The sequence below is a fragment of the Solanum pennellii genome, chromosome 2 (assembly GCF_001406875.1).
Source record: "Solanum pennellii chromosome 2, SPENNV200".
Lineage (NCBI taxonomy): Eukaryota > Viridiplantae > Streptophyta > Magnoliopsida > Solanales > Solanaceae > Solanum > Solanum pennellii.
In genome coordinates, this window is record NC_028638.1 from 56,061,181 (window position 1) to 56,088,623 (window position 27,443).

Sequence of the window (27,443 nt, forward strand, 5' to 3'; positions counted from 1 at the left end):
ATATATATATATATATACACATACATACATACATACATACATATATATATATATATATATATGTATATATATTTTAAAAGAACAAGTTGAGGAAGAGCAGCCTGAAGCACCTTGTAAAGATACTATACGTGGTCTCCATGCAAATGACTGGGTTTCCAATAGCGAAAGATGAAGTAGAGAAGTAGAAAGTAATCCTCGCTCTATAAGCTGGATAGAGAAAAATGATGCTTCCGGAGGTCGGTTTGCCAAAGCCATGTGCCTTACAGACAGAGAGTTAGGCTCCTCACATGATGAGCACACAGTTTAATCCAAATAGAACGTGCTTGCACAAAGGCAAATATACCAACGAAAACACCGTTATTAACTTCTCAAAACAAAAAAAGGAAAATTGTGAAGGATATTAAGTACTATAAGCCCAGGACAGTGGAGCTTACTCGGTATAAATCTGATACACAATTGAAAATGTCAGCAGCGAGATTAAAAAACATATTCCATACATACACTACATCATGCATTTCTGTTTCATAATCTGTTAATCTGGTGTTATCTTGTACTGAACAAGGGTGAAATATGGATGCGATTTGCGAAGCTAGTGGGGGCAGGTGTATAACTGTCAAGCATAGCAGAAGCACAATGGCCAAACACTACAAAAAAAACTGATTGCATGTCTTCTGTGGAAGAAGCTAAGTGAAATAGAGGAAGTGCAACAGGGTTAGGTTGCTTGAGTAAATGTGAATCTCACTGATCTAGAAGATTATATCGAGATAAAAGAAAGAGAAGGAATTCAAATGAGAAACAACTTTGTTTTTCTAAAATTGCGCAACGGGAAAATACAACATTCACAATCATTTAAATGACATATGATAATTAAACTCCCACCTGATTCTGCTGTGACAGGTCAAGTTTTATACTTTAAATTTTTCTTCTTTTTTTTTCAATGACCAATAGGTCAAATTCTATCTTTTTGCTGTATGGAGTAAACTTTACCATTTGAAAAAAAAAATCAGTAGGTTCAGTTATGTAGTTTAAAGGCTGTTGATTGTCTCTCCGAGGAAGGTACTGAGCAGAATCATATCAGCGGATGTTTCAAGTAATCAAGCAGAACAATTGTAAACTATGGGAAGCACCTCAAGAAAATGGTAGTGGCTTGTCTTCCTGCAACTGATACATCTTGATTATCGTAGAACTGACAAACAAGGGTTAAGCCTGACTGGTTTTCAACCTGAAAAATGTTAAAACTCATCAGATTGCATATGAAACACTAGAAGACTTATAGCCTCTGCATGACTTCTCTCGTGAATGGACAAGTACAAGCTTCAAAAGGCTAGATATCTAATATTCAGTCTCGAAGAGAATGTAGACCGACCATGAAGATGGTCTAACATCCAATTCTCAGTCTTCAATTAACTCACAAAACTAACAGCAGGATTTCATGCAACAGTTCAAAAGGTCCACAAGCTGCACCTGAGCATTACATTTTAACAATCATGCAAAATCAAGATTGGCTGGTTATTGAGTTTGTGATGATGATTCTAACAAAAGATTGTAATTTCTAAACAGATTGGCTGGTTATTGAGTTTGTGATGATGATTCTAAACAAAAGATTGTAATTTCTAAACAGCAGTTTCTATTTCCCAAGAGTTGTGATGATGATTCTAACAGAAGATTCTAATTTCTAAACATCAGTTCCTATTTCCCCAAAATTATGATGATGATTCTAACAGAAGATTCTAATTTCTAAACATCAGAGTTCCTATTTCCCAAGAAGTGTCTATTCACATCCCCACTATTTTTCACATTCTTCATTGTGATTCATGTTGCAAATTAAAATACCCCAAGGATGACAGATTACTGATGGAGGAAGTTCTGAGATGTTTCATTGCTGAAAACATCATCCATAACAAGGGACGGAAAAACAAACCTTATTCTAACCAATGTAAAGTTGCATATATGAATTACAGATCTATGACTCAAATATTAGGTTAGTTAATAAATTGTCATATTCCACAGGTAAAATTTAAGTCCCACTTTGTAGTCGACCTATCATTCAAGGCCTAACTGCTTCAAGCATTTAAATTGAGATGCATCATAGTGAGCATATATTCATTTACAGGAGAATTACAGCCCATACCTATTTGGTCATCTAGTTTACAAGATTTTCCCCAGTTACTCCTTTATTACCATTTGGCCAGATTTTTGTAAAATCCTAGTCCCTTTAGCCTTCTTTTTCTATTCTCTCCTTGAGGCGGTGGGGAATCGCCACGCCACAGACTACCACTTCACCGCCCTTTGCCGTACTATCTCCGCTGGTCAGACATCACCGCCTCCAGCCGGCAACCTCCGTTCACATTCAAATTACACCAATTGAATCGCCTGCTTCTCCTTTACCGTGATCCATAATTCAGAACTCACCCCCATCTCTACGACTTTCAGAATATCTAAAATTCTTACTTTCTTCCTACTCAATTTTTTTAAGCTACGCTCTTTACCACACAAAACCTACATAAACAAACCAATAGCTCTTGGACTGATCTATCATTTGGCATTGGTTTCAGTACGGAAACCTGGCAACCAATTTTTCTGATGAATCGGCGGCAACCACCCTAAATCTCCAGTCTTGTTACTTTACTATCTCAAGCCACTGAACATGAGCACAACACCCCAAGTACGGTAAATTCCTTCGGATATTCCGTTGGTTAACTGTGTTTATACATGTTTATGCAAAGCATATACATTATTTATACACTAATATACATTTTGTACATTATATATACAGTGTATCTGTTATGGATAATACTGTATAAGGATGTGTATATATATATATATATATATATAATGTATAATATGGACTTTTATACATCATTTTATACAAATCTTTAAAATGAAAAGGGTTATATGTAGCTCGGGGAACAAGGTGAAAAACATAACATTAAAATAGATTTGGCTTCATAAAATTCAATGTAAGCATATGTTGGCTATATTTACAGCCATAACTCAAGCCAGATGCAGCATATTTCCTGCTAAAGTGGGTCCACAAAGTTATGTGCATTATTGGTCCAACCACCAATTAATTAACTGTGTCAAAACATTTTACATGGGGGAAAGAGAATGCTGCTATTTTCAGGAAGTATCCAGCCCCTTTCTTTTCTCAATTACTACCAAGTACCAAGCAAATGTACTTTTGGCTAGTGTTTTATGATTCATCTCTGGTATATTAGCACAAAATTTTACTCACTATTTCCATTGAGGAATCCGATTTCTCTGCAGCAGAACTCCACATCAAAGTTTAGTAAGGACTACATACCCAATAAATGATGAAAGCATATTTAGACGTGAAGCTGATTTAGCTAATGCTAGCCTATATTTTGGTTCTAAGAAGAGGAGATTCTCTTATGGCAAGTGAATAATAAACATTTCAAGCAAAATTAAGTTTGCAAAGCCACAGAGTGTATGCAGCATGAGTACTTATGTCAGAGTAGAACCTTGCAGCAATTGGCCAAAATTGTCGAGTCCTTTACAACGTAAGGACCAGCCAAATTCAACTTCCCAATGATAAAGAGAATAATGTCCAATGAAAGCTCAGTAATTGTCATGCTCAACTGCCAAGACACAGATATTCATTTAAAAAAAGAAGATACAACTTTAAAAAATCAGATGAAAAACTGAGTTAATTAATCTAACCTCTTTAATTCTAGCATAGAAATGTCCAGGCACCCAGAGGATACTATTTTCTGGTCCCTGATTCAGAAATGTATAACGGTAGAAAACATCAATTTCTAATGGATGCATGAGGTCTCTCCTGGAATCATGCAAACAAGTGAGTAATATGAATTACAACATATTATGCCATTTCTCCTAAAATGCAATATCAAAGAGAAAGATGAAGTAGAGTTGCATTATTTTACTATAGAGGCTCACCACATATCTTTCTGGGAGTCAAAATAAGACAGCAAAACCGCCAGCCTGCTCATAGCCCGAACTTTAGTATTTGATACCTGTATATAAGAGTCAGTAAAACTGATAGAACCCTGGAGGAGGGGAACCTTTTCCTTGGAGTCAGAAAGTTCATAAACAATGGTCAAAGAAACCTTGTCTACTGCCACAGTAATACCAAAAGAACTTCCTCGCTGATTCAGATCTTTTCCCTCACTTATACATGAATCATGTAGCAAGATTGTTCCAGGTTCCCTCTCTAGACACCCATCCAAAAAAACACTGTTAACATATGGAGAAGGATCACGAAATACTTTAAACTTAAATGGATGTCCAGGTTTTCTGACTACTTCCAGGAACCCATTAACAAAAGCTGCAGCACAATCATTCTTCTTGTTCACAAGATAAAATACATTTTTAGTTTGCGGAAGATATGTCTTCAAGTCAACATCAGCATCATAAATGTCATGTTTGTATGGAAGCGCTCTCCAAAGTGCCCAGGCACTATCACTAGAACTAGAAATGTCAACAAAATCGGATTGTCGATGGCAATTCAACCGCAACGGTTCCCCCGATTCATCTTTAGCATATAGCGAGATGAAGGACAAATACTGAACTTGTGAATTCCATCTTCTTGTTTGGTGATACTTCACCTGATGATAGAGAAAGGGTTAAATCACCATGTCCACCAAGTAACAAATGGTATACCAAGGTAAAAATGATAGGAGAAAACTAACAGATGCAAAAGCCCTGAACCTAGTCACAAATGCACAGAGTTCTCTTAATCTTCATCAATGAATGATTATTTTAATAATGATTAGCAGCCCAAGGAGCAGGAAAAAAAAAAGTTACAGGATAAGGGAAAAAATGTGAAAAGATTAAAAAACATAGGAGACAACAAAAAGCTTCAAACCAAAAGAATCAATGAACCTCAAAAATCACTTGTCTCTTCACCACACTCTTCTTTGTACAAATAAGAAGATTCAGATGTTAAATTTTAGTTTGTCTCAATACCGGTGAAACAGAACTCTGTACTTACAGAAAAGGAGGGAGTTTTGGGGCTGGAAACCTGATATGACAAAAGTCTTATCTTTAAGTTGCTATGGATGTTATATCGTGAAGAAAAGGCCCACAAAGAAATGTCTGACAGAAAAGTTCAGGGGAGGGGTTCTGGACCATAAACTTTAGGTTATGCCTCGTGGAACTGGTCTGTGGAAGTCCATTAGGATGCTTAAGAACACAACAACTTCAGATTAGGAGATGGGAGGACATTTTCCTCTGATGGGATGGCTGATTCGGAATTGTCCATGGACCACAGAAAATCTGGCTTCCCGATTTTCATAGCTTTGCAGGAAAAAAGCCTTTCACCTGAATGTGTCTCAGAACTGGTATGGGATGTTCTCCCAGGAAACAATGTAAAAATTGGGAAATGGGAAGAATGAACCAGTTCGTTCAAACTCTAGGATGAACTTTAATCAATAAAATCTGCCTACAAAATTTTGTCTGGAAGATGCAGTTCTTGAAGGAATTGGCATTGGAAAAGGATTTATAAGTGCAAGGCACCTAGTAAAATAAGTAATCTGTTTCAGCTAGTAGGTGACGAGGCTTGTAACACAACAGTACGTGTTGAGAGTGGGTCATGCATGTGTGTCGATGTCAACCACTTATCTCTTCACTGCAAAACTTGAAAACAGCAGCACGGGCTTTTCTTGAACTTGATTGCAGGATGCCAACCACGTATAAGCAGATGCATACATATCTTTACAAACCCTAGTAAATGAGAAGTGACAAATAAATTGGGACAGAGAGAGTATTGACAGTCTTTTTTATCGGTATAACTGTAGATAATTTAGGTGTTAAATGTTGGTACAAGAACATCCATACGCATATGATTTGTATTATCATTGAGATGTAAGAGAGTGATAGAGGACACGGGTATTGAGAAATAAAATTTCTTGGCAAGCTACAAAGGTTAAGCTATGGAAAAAGATTAAAATGCAAGGTTGCCCAATGGACATTGTTGTTTGAGGGGGTAACCTGTAAGGAAAGATATTAGAGATGAAGACATAAGCAACTATAAACTCGGAGGAAGAAGCAATAAAAGATTTATGGCCATCTCAAGGAAAAATAAATTTCTGTAAATATAGAAAAGACATAATAATGTAAGGAAAGCTTTCATCTGAACACAAAAAACGATCCAGAAGGGATTAGTCTCGAAAAACTAACCCGAATATCAAAAATAACTTTGGATTCAATTAAACACCTCACAAAGCTCTAGTCATTTCTGTTAGAACATTAATAGGTTTAAACAATCCTATTAGAATAGGAATAAGTTTATACAATATTAGAATAGGAATAGGATTATACAATCTTATTTAGAATAGGAATTGGAATAGGAATACAAATAGAAATAGGAAGAGTAAATAGTATCCTAATTGGTAAAGAATTGTATTCTAGTGTCTATAAATAGGGTCTCAATGTAATAATATAGACACAACAATTCAATAATGTTCTTTTTCTATATTTCTCACAATTTCAATATGGCAAGGCACACATAATGAATAGAAGATGGACATACCCTGAACAAAGCCCTCTCTCCAAATAGCGAATAGTGGATTGCACCAACTAAATTGTAGCCACTTTCTACCCTATCAATTGCGACATACATATGTTGGTCGATATCTTTGATAGAAACAATTGTTCCTGCAAGCAAGATACTTATAACATTAATATGTTCATAGCTAAAAGAAGGATTCTGCAACCTGAGCCGAAAGAGCATTACCATCAGGGACCATTTCATCCTGACTTCTAGTAGATTCTCCACTGTTGTTTTGATGTGTTTGCTGCTCTATGTTTTTTGTCCCTTCTATGCTAAAGACTGCAGATAAAGCTTCCCCAGCAAAAAGTATAATCTAATTTAACAAAAAGAAAGTTAGAGCAATTCTTTGTATACCACTTGTATGTCAAGGTGCCTCATTACATAAAAGAAATCAACACTTAATAAGTCGAGCATTACTAGTGAACCTTATGCACGTTGGCATCAAATTGATAAATGGACATGTAAAAATGTGCAATAAAGAAGTTGAATTGGTTGGTGACCTTTACATAGCAAAGGGTCCTTTACAGTGAAATCATGTTACTGGAGCTAGAATTTTTAGACAGACAATGACAACAAAATAGATATGGAAACTGGTTTGCAAGGTTAAAATACCCCATATAGTTTCATGCTTCATTTGGTTGGCGACCATGAGCCTGCTTTACCCACAAAGTACTACAGAGAAGAGGTATCCAGATTTGCTCAAGGTGTTTTATGTGTGAGCAAGAAGCAGAGATAAACAGTCATTTTTTCATGCGTTGCAAAACAGCTATAAATTTGTGGAACATGTTCTTATGTATACTTGGGATAAGCCGGGTAATGCCACGGACCTCATTTGATATGCTGCAAAGTTGGGAAGGAGTGGGGAGAAGAGTATCACAAGAAGATTGGTGGAGAAGCATTCCAGCATGTGTCCGATGGACTCTATGAAAAGAAAAAAAGAAATGAAAGATGCCATGATGGAAAAGCTAGCAGTATCCAAAAGATCAAGATGAAGACTATAAGTCTTTTGTATTTTTGGTGTAAACAAGATATAGTGGGGGAGATAGATAAATAGCTTAGTTGAATTCATAAGACAATTGTAAAGTTTCTATCTAGACTTTGGTCTTGATGATACCCTCTAGGGTTGTAAAATCCCACCCCATCACTTTTACCTGATGGGCCTTTTGGTGTGAGTATGCCGTTACCATTATCAAAAAAAAAGTGTAATAAAGAGCTGAAAATTCTGGCCATCTTTTCCACATTATGAAGTAGCCTTCGATTTTTTTTGGATCATGTCTATTTGCATATCTGGCCTAAATGGGTCACTACTCTATCAGTTAGGGAAGCATACATGTTCTGATGCTTGTGCAGAGTTGATACATCCATCAAGAATAGCTGGAGAATGATACCTGCTTGCATTTTTTGGAGTATTTGGATAAAAAGTAGGTGTTTTGATGGGCTCTCAACTTCCATAGGCTCTTTAAAGAATAAATGTCTCGCTAGTTTATTTAGCTGGTCCACTTTGTACTCAGTTTCTGGATTCTTTAGCTCTTTAACTCTGGCATAGTCAGTTCTCCTATATTACCCGATTTTTTTTTTGTATGCTTCAACGACTTATCTTGTAACTACTTCATCTTCTTGATGCTTTTTTAAAAATGAAATCACTTGCTTCATCAAAAAAAGTTGCCTGGAAAGATACACTATAGAAGATACTATTTACAGAAAGTGGAGAAAATAAAAATAACTAAACGATGGAAATACATCTCCCTATTTTACCCTACTCAAAAAGAAAATATGATTCATCTCCTCACCTGTATTTCACGCAGCGAGAGGGTCATGTCACAACCATCTATAGAACAATTGCCAATCCAAAAGTCATTTGACTGCAAAGGAGTACTCCCACTGCTTTTTAAAGGCTGCTCAACCACCAGACTAGCATTTAAATCTTTTAAAACATAGTTCTGAGGAGTGGCAAGTGAAATTTGAGAACTTGTACCACCCCAAGGTTTTCTTGAACCATCTGCATGATATTGATTTCCCAGTTCTGGGGGACTTGAGCTACTTGCTTCATCCATGATAGAATTAACTTCACTCAAGTGATCGGGAGAAACTAAAGTATCATCATGTACAATGATGGAAGATTGATCATTAGATTCTAAGGAAGAATAGAAAGGGGTACTCAGTTCTTGGCTTTGCTGTTCAGAAGATATATGGAGTAACTGAGAAAGAACTGACAAATTCGTTATGCGAAATGAGAATTTCCTTGGTAGTTCAAGCTCAAGGTTACCGTTACCTTCAAGCTGAAGCTTTTGAAGTTCACCTGCAAGGCAGAAAATTCATTATTTAAAAATGTCTTTTGTTTAGAACAAACTGTTTATTTCGACATAAAAAATATTAGCCAGAATCAGCACCTAAGCCCTGAATTTAGATGCACAAACATTCTAAGCATTTTATATTGCTTAGGCAGCTTCAAATCAGAAACCAATGGGCTAAGGCATGTGTCTAATCATCCATAGCATCTATCTTGAAGATACAGTGTTAAACAATTATCAAAGTTTTTTTCCAATTTGTACAATTGTTGCTTGTATTTAAATTAATTACTCTTTCATTACATATGTATTTTTTTGTTTGTGTGCCTTTCTCTTGAATGTTGTCAGTTACACTAAAATTTCTCAATTAAACAAGACTGTGCAAGCTAGAATTGACCTAAGATGAAACCCGTTATGAAAAACTCCATGGACAACAAAAAGTCCAATCGTCATTGCACAATAGCTAATCAGCATGGGTAAGACCCGTGCTTTATTTGTGCTTTGCACTCGTTAAAATAGAATTAAGTATTTCCTACTTAAAATAGGAATAAGAATAGAAATCCTAGTTGGAAAAGGATTCTAATGTAGTGTCTACAAATAGGGTCTCAACGTAACAATTTAGATGCACAATTCAATAATATTTTTTCCATATATTTCTCACATGGTATCAGAGCATCGGTGAAAACAAACAAGTCACCGTATGTCAATTTCCGGTGGCTGTTGGGTGATTTGGGTCTGATTTGTGTCAGTTTTATTTCCTATTTTTTCTTTATGTGGGTGTTGTGGGGAAATCAACACCACCACGAGCCTCAGAAAGCTCCCGCGATCGAACCCCAGCCAGAATCACCGAAAAATATCAACCCACGCACTCTCATGCATCGATCGAAGGTTGTATTTTCCGGCGAAATCTGGCTCACGCGCCGGCGTTTGAGGTCTGTTTCGATCAATTTTTTTGAGAAATTTTTCTTCTGTTGAGGTCGTCCAGTATTTCCGACCAGAACCCATTCAGTTTTCTCTAGATCCGATCACCGGAATTAGTGTTCCGGTGATTTTCAGGCAGTTTCCGACGTAATCAGACCATTGTAGGGCAGTTTTTGACAAACTCCCAGCAAAATCAGAATTTCCACGCCACTCAAGCAGATTCCAGCAGCTTCTAGTTTTCCAGCGTACATACTAGTCTATGGAGAATCGACGAGGGGGGAACAGTTTGGAAAAAACCTCGATCCAAGTGTAGTCATTATCATAAACCTGGACACACACATATGTTATATTTTGCATGGTCCACCACCCAGTTATGATCTTATTGTTCTAAAGGAATATAATGAGCTCTTTCGAAATCGCACAAGTAAACAACGTTTTGAAAACCTCGATCCAAGTGTAGTCATCATTGTCATAAACCTGGATACACTCGTGACATATTTTATATTTTGCATGATCCACCACCCAGCTATGATCCTATTTTTCTAAAGGAATATAAAGAATTTCTTTGGTACCGTGCAAATAAACAAACGTCTCTACAAATAGTTTCGGTTGCCCAACCTGATTTTTCAATGCAGGTAATTCTTTTACTTGTGTGTCAGAGTGTAGCAGTCTTGGATCATGAGTCATAGACTCAGGGGCTTCTGATTAAATTTCTGGTAATAATTCACTTTTGTCTAATATTGTTTATTCACAATCTCTTCCAACTATTACTTTAGTCAATCGGATCCAAACAAAACCAATAGGGTTGTAAAAACCAAACCCGTATCTTCTGTCACCGTAAACTATGTTCTTTATGTTCCTGGTTCCCCTTTTAATCTAGCATCTGTTAGTCGTTAGACGAAAGCCCTACATTGTAGCACAACCTTTTTTGATGATTTTTTCTCATGCGGTCAGGTGATTGAAACAGGACATGAATCACAAGGCCTCTACTATCTTACCTCTTCAAATTCCTTAAAAACAGCATGCTCCGTTACAAATTCCCCAAATCTAATTCACAAACATTTGGGACATCTGAATCTATCCAAACTGCAAAAGATGGTGCCTAATTTATCTAGTTTATCCAAATTAGATTGTGAGTCGTGTCAACTTGGAAAACACAATCGTGCTACATTTTCACGTAGTATTGAGGGTCGTTCAAAGTCTATTTTTTCATTAGTTCATTATGATATTTGGGTACCTAGTAGAGTAAGTTCCACCTAAGGATTTCGTTATTTTGTTAGTTTCATTGACGATCTGAGTTATTTTCTATATTCACAAGTTTCTTTGCTGAAAACAAAAAAAACTATTCGTACTTTTCGTAGTGATAATACCTTAGAATACTTATCATCCCAGTTTCAGGAGTTCACGTCTCACCAAGGAATTATTAACCAAACATCTTGTCCATACACTCCTTAGCAAAATGGTGTAGTAGAAAGAAAGAATAGGCATCTCATTGAGACTGCTCGCACTCTCCTCATTAAATCCCATGTTCCGTTGCTTTTTTGGGGCGATGCAGTCCTTTCGTCTTGTTATTTAATTAATAGAATGCCCTCCTCTTTTATTCAGAATCAGGTTCCACATTCCATACAGTTTCCTCAGTCACATCTCCATCCTATCCGCCCCCGTACCTTTGAGAGCACATGCTTTGTTCATAATTTAGCCCCAGGAAAAGATAAATTAGCTTCTCGTGCCCTCAAATGTGTCTTTCTTGGTTACTCTCAAGTTCAAAAAGGGTATCGTTGTTATTCACATGATCTTCATCAATACCTTATGTTCGCTTTCATCAATACCTTATGTCCGTTGATGTTACATTTTTTGAGTCTCGGCCTTATTACACATTTTCTAATCATCCTGATGTATACATGGTCTTACCTATACCTCAGGTACCTGTGCAAACCTTTAAGGAATCTACGATTACTTCTACATCTCCAGTTGTAGTGCCACCACTACTAACTTATCATCGTCGTCCACGTCCAGCCCTAGTTCAAGATGATTTATGTCATGCGTCAGACCCTGCTCCTACTGCGGACTTGCCTCCTCCTAGCCAACCGCTTGCACTTCAGAAAAGTATAGGATCCACTCGAAATACTAACCCACATTATACCTTCTTAAGTTATCATTGTCTATCATCACCCCATTATGTTTTGGTGTCGTCTTTGTCCTTTATTCCATTCCTAAGACTGCAGGTGAAGCACTTTCTCATTCTGGATGGAGGCAGGCAATGGTTGATGAGTTGTTCGCTTTGCATAAGAGTGTTACTTGGGAGCTTGTTTCCCTTTCTGCAAGTAAATCTATTGTTGGTTGTTGTTCGGTTTATGCAGTCAAAATTGGTCCAGATGATCGGGTTGATTGACTTAAGGCTCGCCTTATTGCCAAAGAGTATACTCAGATATTTGGGCTAGATTATAGTGACACTTTCGCTCCTGTGGCTAAAATAGCATTTGTCCGTCTTTTTCTATCTATAGTTGCCGTTCGTCATTGGCCTCTTCATCAGTTGGGACATTAAGAATATTTATCTGCATGGTGATCTTGAGAAAGAAGTCTATATGGAGCAACCACCTTATTTTGTTGCTCAGGGGGAGTCGAGTAGCCTGGTATATCGATTGCGTAGTCACTCTATGGTCCGAAACAGTCTATTCGAGCTTGGTTTGGGAAGTTCAGCACAGTAATTCAGCAGTTTGGCATGACTCGTAATGAAGCAGATCACTCTGTGTTATATCGGCATTCTGCACCAAGTCGATGTATCTATTTGGTTGTCACGTGATGAAATTGTTATCACTGGTAATGATCAAGATGGTATTATCGATTTGAAGCAACATCTCTTTAAGCCTTTCAGACTAAAGACCTTGGCAGATTGAAGTATTTTCTAGGTATTGAGGTTGCTCAGTCCAGATCAGGTATTGTTATTTTTCAACGCAAGTATGCCTTAGACATTCTTGAGGAGACAGAATCGATGGGATGTAGACCTATTGACACTCCTATGAATCCCAATGTTAAACTCCTTCCAGGACTGGGGGAGCGACTTAGTAATCCTAAAAGGTATAGACGTCTTGTTGGAAAGTTGAATTATCTCATAGTGAGCGACTAAACCTGACAGCTCTTTTTCTTTTTCCTGTGAGTGTTGTAAGTCAGTTTATGACTTCCCCTTGTTATAGTCATTGGGAAGCAGTTGGTCGTATTCTGCGATATATAAAGTCAACTCCCGATAAAGGACTACTCTTTGAGGATCAAAGCCATGAGCAATCATTGGATATACCAGACGCTGATTGGGCAGGATCACGTACTGACAGACGTTCGACATCCGAATATTGTGTTCTAGTAGGAAGTAATTTAGTGTCGTGGAAGAGTAAGAAACAGAATGTGATTGCTCGATCTAGTGCGGAATCAGAATATCGAGCAATGGCGACAACAACTTGTGAGTTAGTTTAGATCAAAACAAGTGTTGGGAGAACTAAAATTTGGCAAAATTGATCAAATGGAACTTATGTGTGATAATCAAGCGGCTCTTCATATCGCATCAAATCCAAAGGACTAAGCACATTGAGATTGACTGTCAGGAGATATTGTTACGAAATTCGTGAAGTCAAATGATCAGCTTGCAGATATGTTCACCAAGTCCCTCATAGATCTTCGTATTAATTACATTTGTAACAAGCTAGGTACATATGATTTATATGCACCAGCTTAAGGGGGAGTGTTAGAATAGAATTAAGTATTTCTACTTAAAATAGGAATAGGAATAGGAATAGGAATAAGAATAGGAATCCTAGTTGGAAAAGGATTCTAATGTAGTGTCTATAAATAGGGTCTCAATGTAACATTTAGATGCACAATTCAATAATATTTTTTCCATATATTTCTCACAGCATTTGAAGTCCCAACAGGCCTCAGTACATTTTTTTTCTTTTTGGCTTTGATAACACTGTATGTTATTCAAGATTAAAATTCCAATACGGCAACCAAACTCAAGTTGGAACTTGCTGATCTTAGTTTAAATACTCCTTGTAATTTTACATGTATCAAAATAACTCCTCAATCTTGGGTGCACTCAAGAGCAAGGGGGCAGTAATTCTAAAAATAAGACGAGAATAAAAAATATGTGTATATCTTCAGGAGAAAACTACCTTAGAGTCCTGCTATTTATTGATGATAAGTAAAGACAGAAGAAAAAGATGATACCAGATTGATCTCCATCCACCAATGCCAGAGAAACCCGTGAAAGATTCACGGCAAATGCTTCCACCTGGTCCCAGTTAACTAGTTTATGTTGCTCCAACTGTTGGTAGGAAGAGCTCCTGCGTAGACTAGTATCCTCATCATTCTGAACAACTAGATGTTCTGTCACAGCTGGCCAAAGGCCTCTCAACTGATTAAAGTAGAAGGCGTAGCATTCTACCATTTTCACCAGAGCAGCTATATCAACAATGATCGAACCCCCCTGTCAAATTGGTGTTCGTTTAAACCTTATAAATCATAAGATCTTCCCAGACTATGAATGAACAACTTATTTCCAAATTAGGATCTAGCAAAATGGATACAGAAGTTAATGAATAGGCAGGCAATAATCAGAAGCTGCAAGAACAGAAACCTGGGACCGACAGGAGATCGTCTGAAATTGTCCACCAACAGACAGAGATGCTTCAAGTGTATTAAGTTCATTCCCTTGGAGAAGTAGTAAGTTCTTTACAGCGCATCTGACCAGATAAACTTCAGCTAACGAAATGCTTATACATAACCAATCAAAAGAAGGATTTACATCATTTATTAAATACGGTGAATGATTCAAGGACATTGAAGCATCATGTCTGGAGTCGGATCCATTCAATACATTTCTCTGACTGGCCTGCAGAATATTGTTCCCTAAGGCTCTCAAACATAAACTAATTTTACAATGAGACAATGAAGCTTGATATAAGGAATTGTGAGACCAGACAGGCAACTGTGGTTCAACTTGGTCAGAAGTATCCAAAATCGCATCCGGATATTGGGATATACCAGATTCAAACTCAGAAAAACCAATGAGAATGTCCGCTTTTTCCTCTTCAAAAGAGAGCCTGATAAATGAATGTGCAACGGATATGTTAATTCCATAAACATGAATTGGTTGCACTGTCGACTTCTTGTCAGCTATAGTATTAGCATCTGACATGCTATTTTGCGCATTATATCCTTCCCTAGAATCGTAAATGATCATTTTCACTGAGCTAATTTCACATGTCGTACTAACATTGAATGTAGTATCAGTAAGAACTGAAGCTACTTGTGTGATTCTATTTTTGAGTGCTCTTTCACTTTCAGAATCAGTAGACTCTCGCCTTAATAAGTCTTCACAACTTCGGCTAAGGCCTGAACTTGATGTACTGAAAACTTGAAAAACTGTACACAGTAGACCAGATATTACCTGCCATAAAATAAAATGTGAATTCAAACGTCTGTATAAACTCCTAGCAACTTTTTAAAGGGGGATAGCTTATACAATTCTAGCGAGCAGCTGGGCACCGAAAGTCACTTGTTACAGACTTACACAAATGTCAAGGGGAAGTATCATAAATTCTGATTGCAGTACTGTGAACAGCGGTTGCATTGTTATAAAAACAGGGGATGAAAGACCCGTTTGAGGAATTGTGAGGCAATCCAGGTAAGCACGCAACTGAGACAGCAGCTTAAAGAAGGAAATATGGGCACTTCATATTCGGAGTGCTACCGCTGGAAAGACCAAGGGAGTAAAGAACAGTAGGGTTTCTTGGAATGTGAAAGTGCATCATTTCAAGAGGAAACTGGTGTATCTAGAGTGGTTATCTCACACAAGGTACGGGCGAGAGAATATGCAGCTATTCGGATGCACGGGAAGCTACTTTGAGGAACAGGACATGATATAAATATTCCCAAAAGGACCTTGAAGCAATGATAAGACTGGACTCTGCCTGCTCTGATATCATGTTGAAGTGTAAATTATCTTCTCAACAAATACAAGGTCTAAAAGCAACCAACCATGGAACCAAACACATCAAGGAGGTTGGTGGTCCCACAGACGAAATCTCTCTAGTTCTCTAGTTCCTTTAGTAGAGGTGTCATAAAACAGGGCCTGACGCACCAAAGTAGAACATCTGGAAACTGATTCTGCTTATGGTAAGGAGGCTATATGTCAAGCCTCTGTTGTTGGCACTTAGCAAGGCCTTAAAAATGAGCCCCGAGTTCTCACTTGTTAACAATTGGAAAAGTGCACTGTTATGGCAGCAAAATTCAGGAAACGAAAAAGCTAGCAGGGCCTAAAATGAGACTTGAGCTCTCGCTTGTTCACATCTGGAAGAACGAAACTATGATGGTAGAAAAATTTGCAGAAAAGAAAAAAGAATAGATCCATGAAGCACCATTCATATACGACTGCGTCCCTTGTCAATGTGTTGGTCCTTACAAGTTACAACAACTAGGTAGACCTCAATTTCAGGCTGCAGTGCCAATTTTTCTAGGCTTGGCTTCCTGGAACCCCTCATGCAGAAGTCAGAAACATAAAGACCACAATGGCAGCCCTGGAAACTACCTCATAAAAATGGAGACAATACAGAAGGATGACAAATAGAATTCCGAGTTGGGATTGTATGACCAAGGTCAGTCAAAGATATACCGCAACCACAATCCTAAAGGATGCCAAAGTAGCACGAGAAAAAAATAAAGATTAAAGTAGACAGTAGAATGACGTCATTGTATCAACTACCCAGCAGGTAACTGAAAAAGTTAGTTATATCCTCAAGGAGAATACCAACAAACAATGCAACTACAAGGCACCAAGAGAAGAGAATCACCTTTAGCAAAACTTCAAATTCATCCATAAATACCCAAGTCGTCAGTCCACAACCAATGGAATGCAATACTATAGAGAAAAAAATATCTACTGATCCCAATGAATGCAGATCCTTCCTGAAAAAACATAGTTAAAGTATATTAACTTTAGCTCTAGTGATAAATCCAGAAAATGCTTCTCTGACGAAGGAGGAAACTGAAGGAAATTTCTCTTTGAGACAGTCATCAGTGTTATGCTGAAGCTCAGAAAGGTAAGGACACGTAACAGATAAGAATTTTAACAGAAAAGTACGGTTTTTACAAGTTCGAAACAAAAATGGACTCCAAGTCACAAGAATACAACAGTAGTAGTAGACGACAAAAAAGAAAATTTAACTTCCCTTGTTGCATGTTTTCTGATGGATCTTTTGCTATATTACAATGACCAGGGTGAAAATTGGATATATTAAACTGATAGGGAACAACTGCAATTGTCTAGATCAACAACCCAATTTTTAACTGATGGGGAACAACTGCAATTGCCTAGATCAACAACCCAATTTGTTTCTTCGGCATACATCAAAGTGTCATACCTCAGAGTTTTCTTAAGACAACAATGGATATCTCAATTAGGATGAGCAAAGCTACTGAAAAACTATTCATGAACATAATAACAATGTGATCTTTTTAAACCGAGGATACCTAATTGCTTGCAGACTCGAGCATAACATGCACATGCTTGAAAGCAACAAAAAAAGAAAAAGCATGAGAATGGAGATACCTTAAAGATAACAGTCGGATAGTTGAGGAATTCAACACGACAATTTGGCAACTCTGATTATCCCTTGTGTCGAGGGAAACATTCAGACCTTTAAGTTTCAAGTAGGCTGAAAGTGAAGTGCACGTTCGACTGCTATTAACACTATCTGATTTAGCAATATCAATACTCAGAAGGTCCTTCAACGATTTTGCATCAAAAACTGCAGTATCTCCACTTGAGGAAGTTAAATCAGACTCCAAACTTGGTGAGACACTCAGTTCAATGTCATCAACATCAAAAGAAAGGTGTACTTCATCATTCCCAAGCTTATTATACAGATCTGCATTCTCACCATGAAAATCCTCCTTTCTCAGTAACAGCTTGGTTTGAGGACCAGTAATGTGTATTGCTATTTGCATATGTTTCTCAGGAAGCATCCTAGGCATCATAACCTTAATGTCAGCACAAACTGATTTGTACTTGTTATTCCAATCTGCAACTGGTGGATCCTCAACTAATCTAGAATCACCCTGTAAGACAGTGGTCCCCATGCGGCTTGTAGCCCAAGATATTACACTTACCTGTCTGCAAATAACTGTAACTGACACTATTACAATATACTCCAGAACCAAATTCAACCTCCCCATTACCATACAACAAGTAGTGTATCCAACAGTAAGGTTCTTGAGACTTTGATCAGTCAAAAATCCCTTAATCTCACAAAGAATAAAAGGATTCTTCATGTTCTGGATCTCACTTTCTACAAACCCTGACGAAAATGTTCTCCAATTCAGGCACGCTCTCTCAATTAAAGAGTTTTGTGTATGTACAAAATCTCCACCAGTATCATGAGAATTAGCCCCACCACTTTCAGTGAAGTAGAGAACATGGTAAGGCTCCCCCCATAAAGTAGGTTGCAGATTGTGAATATTTTTTCTCGGACGTCCTTTGAAATTATTATTGAACTTATTGGCCTTATCTTCCATGAGAGAAGAGACAACTTTCAAGGATCCACAAGCAAAGGAGAAGTACTGTTCAGAAACATCTTTAGAGTACCTTAAGCAGAAGAAATCAACAGAGAGGCAGAATGTGAGTAAACCAGGGTATGAATGCCCAACATCTAATACCAGCTTACGACTAAAAGATGGTGAAACTTCATTATCTGGTGAAATTGAAATTGAAAAGTCTCCGACATATAGGCAAATGTGAACTCCTAGGATGTGATCTTCATTTATAATTCCAAGCTTGTGACAGATATCTTGGTTCCTGACCAACGTTTTCTTCAAGGGGAGAAGGGATTTAACAGAATGGAGCACACTGCAAATGACCATCCAAATAAGGGAAAGTGATTGGCAGATTTTCCACCAAATCATGCTCAACTTAGATCCGTGACCACCATCCTTTGACTGTTGACCAGATGACGCTGCTCTATAACGGATTATTCTTCGTGCCTGCACAATGGCCTCAACAGGTAGTTCCTTCTCAATTACAGAAATCACCTCCAACTGTTGCTTAAGAGTTCTTGAATATGCTTCATTCTGAACAGCATCATTAGTGAATTTCTTTATCGCATCATGCACCGGATATCCAACTAATATAAGCAATTTTTTGTAAGCATTTACATAACGCAACCATAAGCATATAGTGCTAGCAATTTTATGGAATGCAAACTTTGGAGATGAATTCAGAGAAGTAGTATTTGTTGCTGCTATTTCCCATAATTGCTTACCAGTTCTGCTACGGTTGGATTCTTTCGACCACAATGCAAAAAGTAAAAGTATGATGGAAATATCTGCTGGAGATAAAGAAAAATTCAATGCGACAGCATAGAAGTTTAATTCTCTGAACTGAAGATGTTTAATTTTCGCCGAAGCTAGCAACTTAGTTGAATCAGTTGAAAGAAAAATGCAACTAATGTGATTTCCTCTCCTCAAGTTGATCTCTACTTTTTGAACATTGATATCAAAAGGGTTCTCTCCATAGGGCAGAAAAATTGAATTAACAAGTCCACTTAGAAGACAGCCCTTAATGTGTTTACATTGTACCCCAAGTTCCTTCATCTCAAATGACAGCGACAATAAATCACTTGATAAAGGAGACTGCACAAGGAAATGAGCATCATGAACTTGCAACCGACACTGTTGTAATATCCAATCGAATAAATGAGTGGTCCAACTTCCTGCAGTAATTTCTGAAATCCTCCTAATGGTATTGTGCAAAGCACTACCCTGGAACATATCAACATCAAAAAAGCTAAACTTCAGAAGTTCACAGATCCGACAAGTGAAATTTTTTAATCAAGATAGTATTACTCACAAAATAAGAGCATCAAAAAGGTTATGGGAGTATCAAAATACCACCGGACTTATCTCCTCTGTGCTTGTAAATGAGGAGTCTGTCAAGTCCAAACAATTCTCATCTTTACAACTATCATCTTACACTGGAATCTTAAATCTTGGAGACACTAATACTTCACAAAGTTAATATTCTGTTTTCCCCTCAAAATGTCAATGGTATATCTATGAACATAGAGTCCAGAATAGTCCAGAATGTACATGAAAAAATGAATTTTTAATCAAGAGCATGAAGGAATTGTCTTCCAATTTTGTGTTTACACCTACTTCAACCTCTATCTCTTCCACTGGTCATTCCTTGTTTCAAGCAGCAAAAAATTATCTACTGCTATCCAATATATCTCTAATTCAGATATATATGCAATGAAAAAGAATGTGCCTAAGTGAATCTGCAGATTCCTCATAAAAGTAACATCTACTGCACAGATTAAATATTTTTAAGTAGATTGTGCTATGACAATCATGTTTGACACAATCCTGTCCCCAAGCTACTCTATTTGGTTCTTTAGTTCTTCATGGCCATTGACCATTTCCACAATATCTTCTCTCATCATTGAATGCTAATATGAATTAACACAAATTTTCCATCATTCTTGTCAATCCAATGCATAAAATCTTTTTTTCCAAACCAAAATAATCAAAAAAGTTAGTCAAGTACCTCTGGATCAAGCTCCGCAAGAATCTTTTCTCGCTCCTCAATGGACGAGTCTCTGGGTTTTGGCCTCCGCCTAACACCATCCTCCTCCTCTTCTCTAGGCAGTAGGAAAAAAGAATAATTACTAACAAGAATACAAGTGGCATGAATCCATAAAAAGGCAGTAGATGCTGAATTTCACTGCACCCCACTATTTAAAAATTGGTGCTAACTTAATAAGAATATCTACGTTTTAAAAAATTTAAACTACTACTACTACATCAAAAAATAGCAGTATCTTTGAATAAACCCGCCAAAACGGATTAGTGAACTTACCCGACTGATAAAACAATGTTAAGTCCATGGATTTGGAAATCAAATGCAGGAGCTGACCAGTTGGACACACGAAGGGTCAACCGTTGGACAGTGACTTCTTTGAAACACAAGCGAGTAGGATCATCTAATAAGTCGTTGAGTGCAGAGGTGTTGAAGGTAAGGTTGTCCAAGTTTGCGTGAGAATGAAGAAACCCTAGCTGAACATTCAATTCAACTTCGTCTCTTAACCATGGCTGTAACAGAGACACAAGTCTCCGTTGAATCAAATCGTTCAAGAACATTATCCGATTGATTTATACAAGTTAATACAGTTCAAGCAAACGCAGTTCACCATTGACAAATTAGTAATCGAGCTTCAATTTGATATCTCTTGACAATGATATCAATTAGGCAATTAGAAAAAATTAAACGATTTATTTTCTTTGTTTCTTGACGGTTGAGAAGAGAAAAATAAGACGCGAAATTTTGGAAACATTTTGTTTATTCGGGATGCTGGGCGACCCGATAAATATAAACTTGGAGTGAAGTTTAACCCATACGATACGGTGTCGTTTTCTTGTTACTGATTATTATATTCCTTTCGTGGGATGAGGAACAGAAGTACTACTTTCCATTTTTGCTCACTTTATGTGCCTTTTTTATAATCCAGTGATATGATTAGAGTTCTTTTATAAAAAAAAAAAAAAAATCATAACACAATATATGTGAATCATATTTTCTTTATTTAATTCATTTGTTTTATTGCCTTTTCTTAATGTAATAATGAGGAAAAAAAAAAGTGCTACAGGAAACAATTGCTTTGAACATATCTTCATATTTGCTTTGCTTAATGATGAAACCAAAGTACTTATTCATCTTAAGATTTGTAAGGGTGTTTGATTAAGACATTTTGGAAAAAAAAATGTGTTCACTACCTTAAAAATTGGTGCTCATGAGTATATGATATGTATATGTAAGGGGGAAAGCTTAATCGCGAGTTTTTGGCTAAAATCATTTCTGACTCGAATTTAATGTACATTCTCATATTATCTAAGTAAGTAAAAAATATCCTTTTCTAAAAAAATAACAAGAATCATCGTTCAGTCTATTTTTGTTAAGAAACTAACTGAACAAATAAAAAAAATATTTTTTTCAATTTAGTCATGTCTTAGCTACATCGAGAAGATCAATGTTACCTAAAAAGAATAAGGATATGGATAAAAAATGAATATTTTATTCTCATAATTTAAATTTTGTGTGTTGTTAGTTCATATGTTTTTTTTTTCATAATCAAATAATTGACTTGCAACAATACATAAGTTTTGAAATATTTATAAAGTAGGATCCGATGGTTTGAAAGATTATGCAAAACAAATCATTTTAGAAATATTATGTGCAACTATTTAGAGATTCTCTTTAATAAAAAAATATATTATACGTATATACTATATAGACAATGCAATTCGCATTTTATAAAATATATAAAAATATTAGTAATTTAGTGAAATTATGTAGGCGTTTTGTTGTAAAAATTAAATAATAATTACTTTATTTGAAATTTTTGAAAATGAAGTTGTATTTGGACAATTTTTTTACAAAGAATATTTAGAATTTGAATATATTTTGTTTGAATATTTTAACCCTCAATTTCTAAAAATCAAAAAAATCACTCAACTTAACTAGCTTAATCGTGTGTACATATATTCATTTAACTTGACAAATTTTTTGTTGGTGGCGTGAGTTTCTTAAAAAAAATAGACAGAAGGATGAATCATGCAACTTTTTGAAAAGTGCAAGGATATTTTTTGTTCACTTTTATAATACAAGGATGTACTTTAGATTTTGATCATAGTTGAGGTATGATTTTAGTCAAATACTTGCTTGCGATTTGTATTAACTCAATAAGTACATTATATGTGTTTTCATATAAATTCCTATGATCTGGAGCGAATCAGCGTAATTAGAGGTCTAAAGCGAAATTTTAATTAGAGACCTAAAATCTAAACAAACTTCATATGTATTTATTAAAAAAAATATTTTTCTAACTTTTAGTATTACTTTTTTTTATAGACGATTTCTTCAAACACCTATTTTTTTAAGAATAATTTTTACATATATCAGACATAAAATCATATTTGTATGTGGTTTGCATAATTGTGCTCCATAACAAACATAAATATGTATATTTCGCTATACATATATTTTTAAAAAAAAAACAGTTGTATAATTCGCTATACATATACAAAGAAAGCAACTGTTTAATTCGCTATACTTATACAAAAGAAAATAGTTAGTATACAAAAGATCAATTGTATAATATGCATATGTATAAAACGAGAAAGAGAGAATGACAAAAGAAAACTTGACAAGAAATATTTGTATTGTATAATTATAAGTGTATATGACGAAGATATATGTATTTGCATGTGTATATACAATTTTCTCTCGTTTTATACAACTAGAGACATAATTTATAGATTTCGTTTTTGTTTGTATAAGCGAGAGAGATGAGGGTGGCGAACAAGATCAGGGAGAGGGGAGAGAAGGAGACCGAAAATATATGTATATATACAATTTCCTCTCGCTTTACACACAATTCACAAACACATTTTATACATTTGTGTTTGTATAAAAACGAGAGAAGCAAGTGAGACTGCCACCAAACGAGAGTGGCGAGCGAGATTCCACCAGGGAGAGAAGCGAAAATAGCAATAGTTTGCTATAGGGTACAATTAAATCAAAGTATATTTGTAGCATTTAATTTGAATTAATAGTTTGTTATTATATACAATTTTTCCCTTTTTTAAATTAGTATTAGTTTTAGATAAGATTTATCAATTTAATGTTGAAAAACATTATTTTAATGAGGCAATCATTATATTTATGGTTCACATAATTTTATGTGTAATAAGTTGACAAACTTTAAATAAAGATGAGAGCTGGAATCATATAATTTGATTCAGAATAACTCTATATCCTATTTAGTTTTAATATGTTTGTTGTAATGTTTGAAAATTTTAGAAGAAATTAAAAAAAATTGCAATTCACTTTGTTTAATACTTTTCGACTATTGATTTATGTTTTTGACAAAGTAATCTTTTTATTATAAATAATATTTTTTTTCTATGAAAAAATTAACACGAAATTGTTGGTAAAATTTTGAGGCCCCAATTTAATTTTTGTAAAGCAAGAACGGACCCTGCCTATGACTAATATATAATTAATTGATACACTTCCCGCCTTAATTTATGTCTTAACCATGATAAAGTATGGTTTGGTGTTATTTTTTTATTTTATTTTTTGTATATAATTAATCCAAAGGCTATTGATTCCAAATATGATCACAACGTAGCACGAGATATGCTTGAAGATTCACTTGATAGGTCAAGATATAATTATTAATTACTAGAACAGATTATTATTATTATTGGTTAGGATATGTCAGAATATGTAGGAGGATTATTGTTTAATTGTGCCTCAAAAATACGTGAAAGCTAGTCATTTTCCCCTCCAAAAATCTTGTACCTAAGTTCTTCATGGCCTCATTTTCTCTTTATGTATATACTCGTTCCTCTTAAACATCCTACGTACGTACCCTTTTCATATATGTAGTTCCAATTTTCCTGAATCTTTTTTCCCTCATGATTTCATTTTTGTACTTCTTCTTTTCATGAGGAAATAGCACAATGAGGAATTCAAGAAAAAGCAAAATGACAACAGAAGAGAACAGTCATTCCAAACAAGCGTTATCTGATCCTAATGAAGATGAATATTCTTTTCGAATAAGCCACAAATCCGAAACTAGCCATCTTCCTCCTCGATTAAGTTCTGATTATAGCTCTCCTCTTGCAACATCTCCGACAAGGGATTCATCAGCATCTCCATATTTAGATCCCTATTGGGACCAGAGTCACCAGACATCACCATTATCTAGATCTCCATGGACATCTCACGTTGAGAATAATTATTCCTATACAGGGCTCATGGGGTCCCTCGTTCGCGAAGAAGGACATATATATTCTTTAGCAGCGTCAGGGGATTTGTTATACACGGGATCTGATAGTAAGAATATAAGGGTGTGGAAGAATCACAGAGAATTTTCCGGGTTCAAATCAAATAGTGGGTTGGTAAAGGCAATTATTTTATGTGGAGAACGAATTTTCACGGGTCATCAAGACGGGAAGATCCGAGTCTGGAAGGTTTCTGGTAAGGATTCAAGCGTTTACAATCGAATTGGAACTTTGCCAACTTTAATGGCTTATATAAAAACTTCAATGAAACCAAGCAATTACATCCAAACAAGGCGTAATAGAAATACCGTGTGGATAAAGCATTTTGATGCCATTTCATGCCTTAGCATGAGCGAGGACCAAAAGCTCTTGTATTCAGCATCTTGGGATAAAACCATAAAGGTTTGGAGAGCATCGGATTCCAAATGCTTGGAATCAATACAAGCCCACGACGATGCTGTAAATTCCATCGTTGTAGGCTTTAACGGATTACTTTTTTCAGGCTCTGCTGATGGAACAGTAAAAATATGGAGAAAAGAATCCCAGGGGAAAGGAACAAAACACTTCTTTTCACAAACATTATTGAAGCAAGAATGCGCTGTAACAGCCTTAGCTGTTGACCCTTCATCCAATTTCCTATATTGTGGCTCTTCAGATGGGCTAGTCAATTTTTGGCAAGGCGACAAGCTTCTATCTCATGGAGGAGTGTTAAGGGGTCATAAACTTGCAACACTCTGTTTAGCAGCGGCGGGGAATTTAATTTTCAGTGGATCAGCTGATAACAATATTTGCGTGTGGAAAAGGGACGGAGCAGAACATATGTGTTTATCAGTGTTGAGCGGACATTCTGGTCCGGTTAAATGCTTGGCTGTTGAAGAGGAACAACAACAAAAAGGTAGTGATAAACAATTTATTGTTTACAGCGGGAGCCTCGATAAATCAGTGAAGATTTGGAGGATATCGTCGCAGTTGGTACCAAATCAGGCGGAAGTGGGGATGAGTCCACCGCAAAATTTTCCTACATCAAATAGCTGCAGAGTTAGCCAAAGGAGAAAATAGCAATGGAGACTTTTGACAATTGTATAGACGCAGCTAGCTTTGGAAATTGACCAAGTAAGAAATTATCTACATGTTTTGCTAGCTTTGCAGAGAAATTTGTAAATGAAAACTTTATTTGTATTTTCACCCATTGGAGTTCGACACAAATGTCAATGGCTGTTGATGTATTTGAATTTGCTCTTGTTTCCGTCTATTTGACTGACAACAAAGTAACAAACAGATGAGTTATCTACATTTCTTGTATAGTATCATGATCATCTTCATTTCTATTCCCATATGTAACTTGACACTTCAATGTGAAATCTCTTAATTTGAACGAAGTGAACTATTAGAATTTCAACTAGATGAATGTTTTCCTCCATAAAAGAAAAAAAAAAAGTTATGAAGGTGTTCGATTGTCCTGCGTGTATCTAAACCATACAATGTTATCTCCCATAGTAAGACACTAGACAACTCTGTCAAACTAAGTTGTATCCGCTCAAGGCAAAGTCTTCCTTAGGCCCCCAAATTTTGGAGCTCCCTTTTTATTGGGAAAATTACGCAATAAAGCAAACTTATACTATTTAATTACTTATCATAGCTATAGTTTGCTATAATTACCACTCGCCACTAACATTATATATTAATTACGTGGCCGACTAACCTTTTTTATATATGTATAATTCGCCAGAATATACAAATATATATGTATAATATACAATTATTTACATATATAATTCACCTCTCTCCCACTCTTTGCCCTCTCTCTCGCCTCTCTCCTCCCTCTCTCAATCTCGCTTGCCCTATATACAAATGTATATGTATAACATACAATTATATACATATACAATTCACCTCTCTCCCACTCTCTGCCCTCTCTCGCTTGCATCTCTCTCCCTCTCTCGATCTCGCTCGCCTTTTCCTCCCTCTCCCAATCCCTTTTGCCGTATATATAATTACATATGTATAATATACAATTATCTAACCAATATACATATACAATTCACCATTCTCTCACTCTTTTCCCCCCTCTCGCCTCTCTCTCTCTCTCCCAGTCTTGCTCGCCTCTCTCCTCGATATAACATATAGCTACAAATCATAATTATCAAACTATAGCTATAAATAGTAATTAATTATTTTTAAGTAGCTATATGTGAAAGTTTCCCTTTTTATTTGTGGTATGTTGTACCACTAATTTTCTTTAAAAACTTTTAATATCTTAAATGTAAAGAACTTTTTAGTCATGTGACTACTATATCATTGATTTTAAAAAATGGTAAATTAATTATGAATGGATATTTTAACAATTTTACATCTCAGAAAAGCTTTCAAAAAAAGAGACTTTAAATACATAAATAAATATGAAAGGGGTAAGAAATATCTTTGTTTAACAGTCCCTAAACCTAACCTTGGACATATGGTAAAAGATAGGTTTTCCACCCTATGAAGCGAATATAAATGAAAATTAATTAAGATATAATATTATGCAAAACAAAGAGCTTAATGGGGTGATTATATATTTTAAATACCGAATCACTTAAAAAATATCATTTGTAATTAATTTAAAAGCAAAAAATATTTTTAATATAATTAATTAATTAAAAATAAATGAAATGAGAAGTTATAATTTTCTATTGTTGAATTCGACGTTTTAAAAACATAATTGGTGACCCCAAAAATTGGTTTGTGAACAAGCTGCGGCATGCTGAAATTGCGGCAATACACTACAAACATTGATTTGAATTTAATTTTCCTTAAAATTAAAGGGAAGA

General features: G+C 35.9%; 2 protein-coding genes across 4 annotated transcripts in view; one reads left to right on the forward strand and one right to left on the reverse strand.

The window, feature by feature from the left end:
- Positions 1-21,138, reverse strand: part of LOC107011015 — a 41,100-nt gene extending 19,962 nt beyond the window's left edge. The window contains exons 1-14 of one of the 3 annotated variants that reach the window (XM_015210325.2): positions 20,645-21,135; positions 20,333-20,426; positions 17,342-19,548; positions 16,584-16,698; positions 14,369-15,181; positions 13,960-14,218; positions 8,323-8,831; positions 6,716-6,845; positions 6,512-6,636; positions 3,919-4,586; positions 3,682-3,799; positions 3,483-3,599; positions 1,128-1,222; positions 111-259 (exon numbers count right to left, since the gene is read on the reverse strand). In XM_015210325.2, coding sequence (XP_015065811.1) covers positions 111-259; positions 1,128-1,222; positions 3,483-3,599; positions 3,682-3,799; positions 3,919-4,586; positions 6,512-6,636; positions 6,716-6,845; positions 8,323-8,831; positions 13,960-14,218; positions 14,369-15,181; positions 16,584-16,698; positions 17,342-19,548; positions 20,333-20,426; positions 20,645-20,925 — 5,680 coding nt within the window. In that variant the 5' untranslated portion in view covers positions 20,926-21,135. Of the gene's footprint in view, positions 1-110; positions 260-1,127; positions 1,223-3,482; positions 3,600-3,681; positions 3,800-3,918; positions 4,587-6,511; positions 6,637-6,715; positions 6,846-8,322; positions 8,832-13,959; positions 14,219-14,368; positions 15,182-16,583; positions 16,699-17,341; positions 19,549-20,332; positions 20,427-20,644 lie in introns of all 3 variants that reach the window. The other 2 variants (XM_015210326.2, XM_027914824.1) reach the window with 2 other exon arrangements.
- A 2,984-nt stretch (positions 21,139-24,122) lies between these two features.
- On the forward strand, positions 24,123-26,012 carry LOC107010525 (protein JINGUBANG). Its single transcript, XM_015209814.2, has one exon. The coding sequence runs from the start codon at positions 24,310-24,312 to the stop codon at positions 25,690-25,692; it is 1,383 nt and encodes a 460-aa protein (XP_015065300.1). The 5' UTR covers positions 24,123-24,309; the 3' UTR covers positions 25,693-26,012.
- Positions 26,013-27,443: the final 1,431 nt, after the last annotated feature.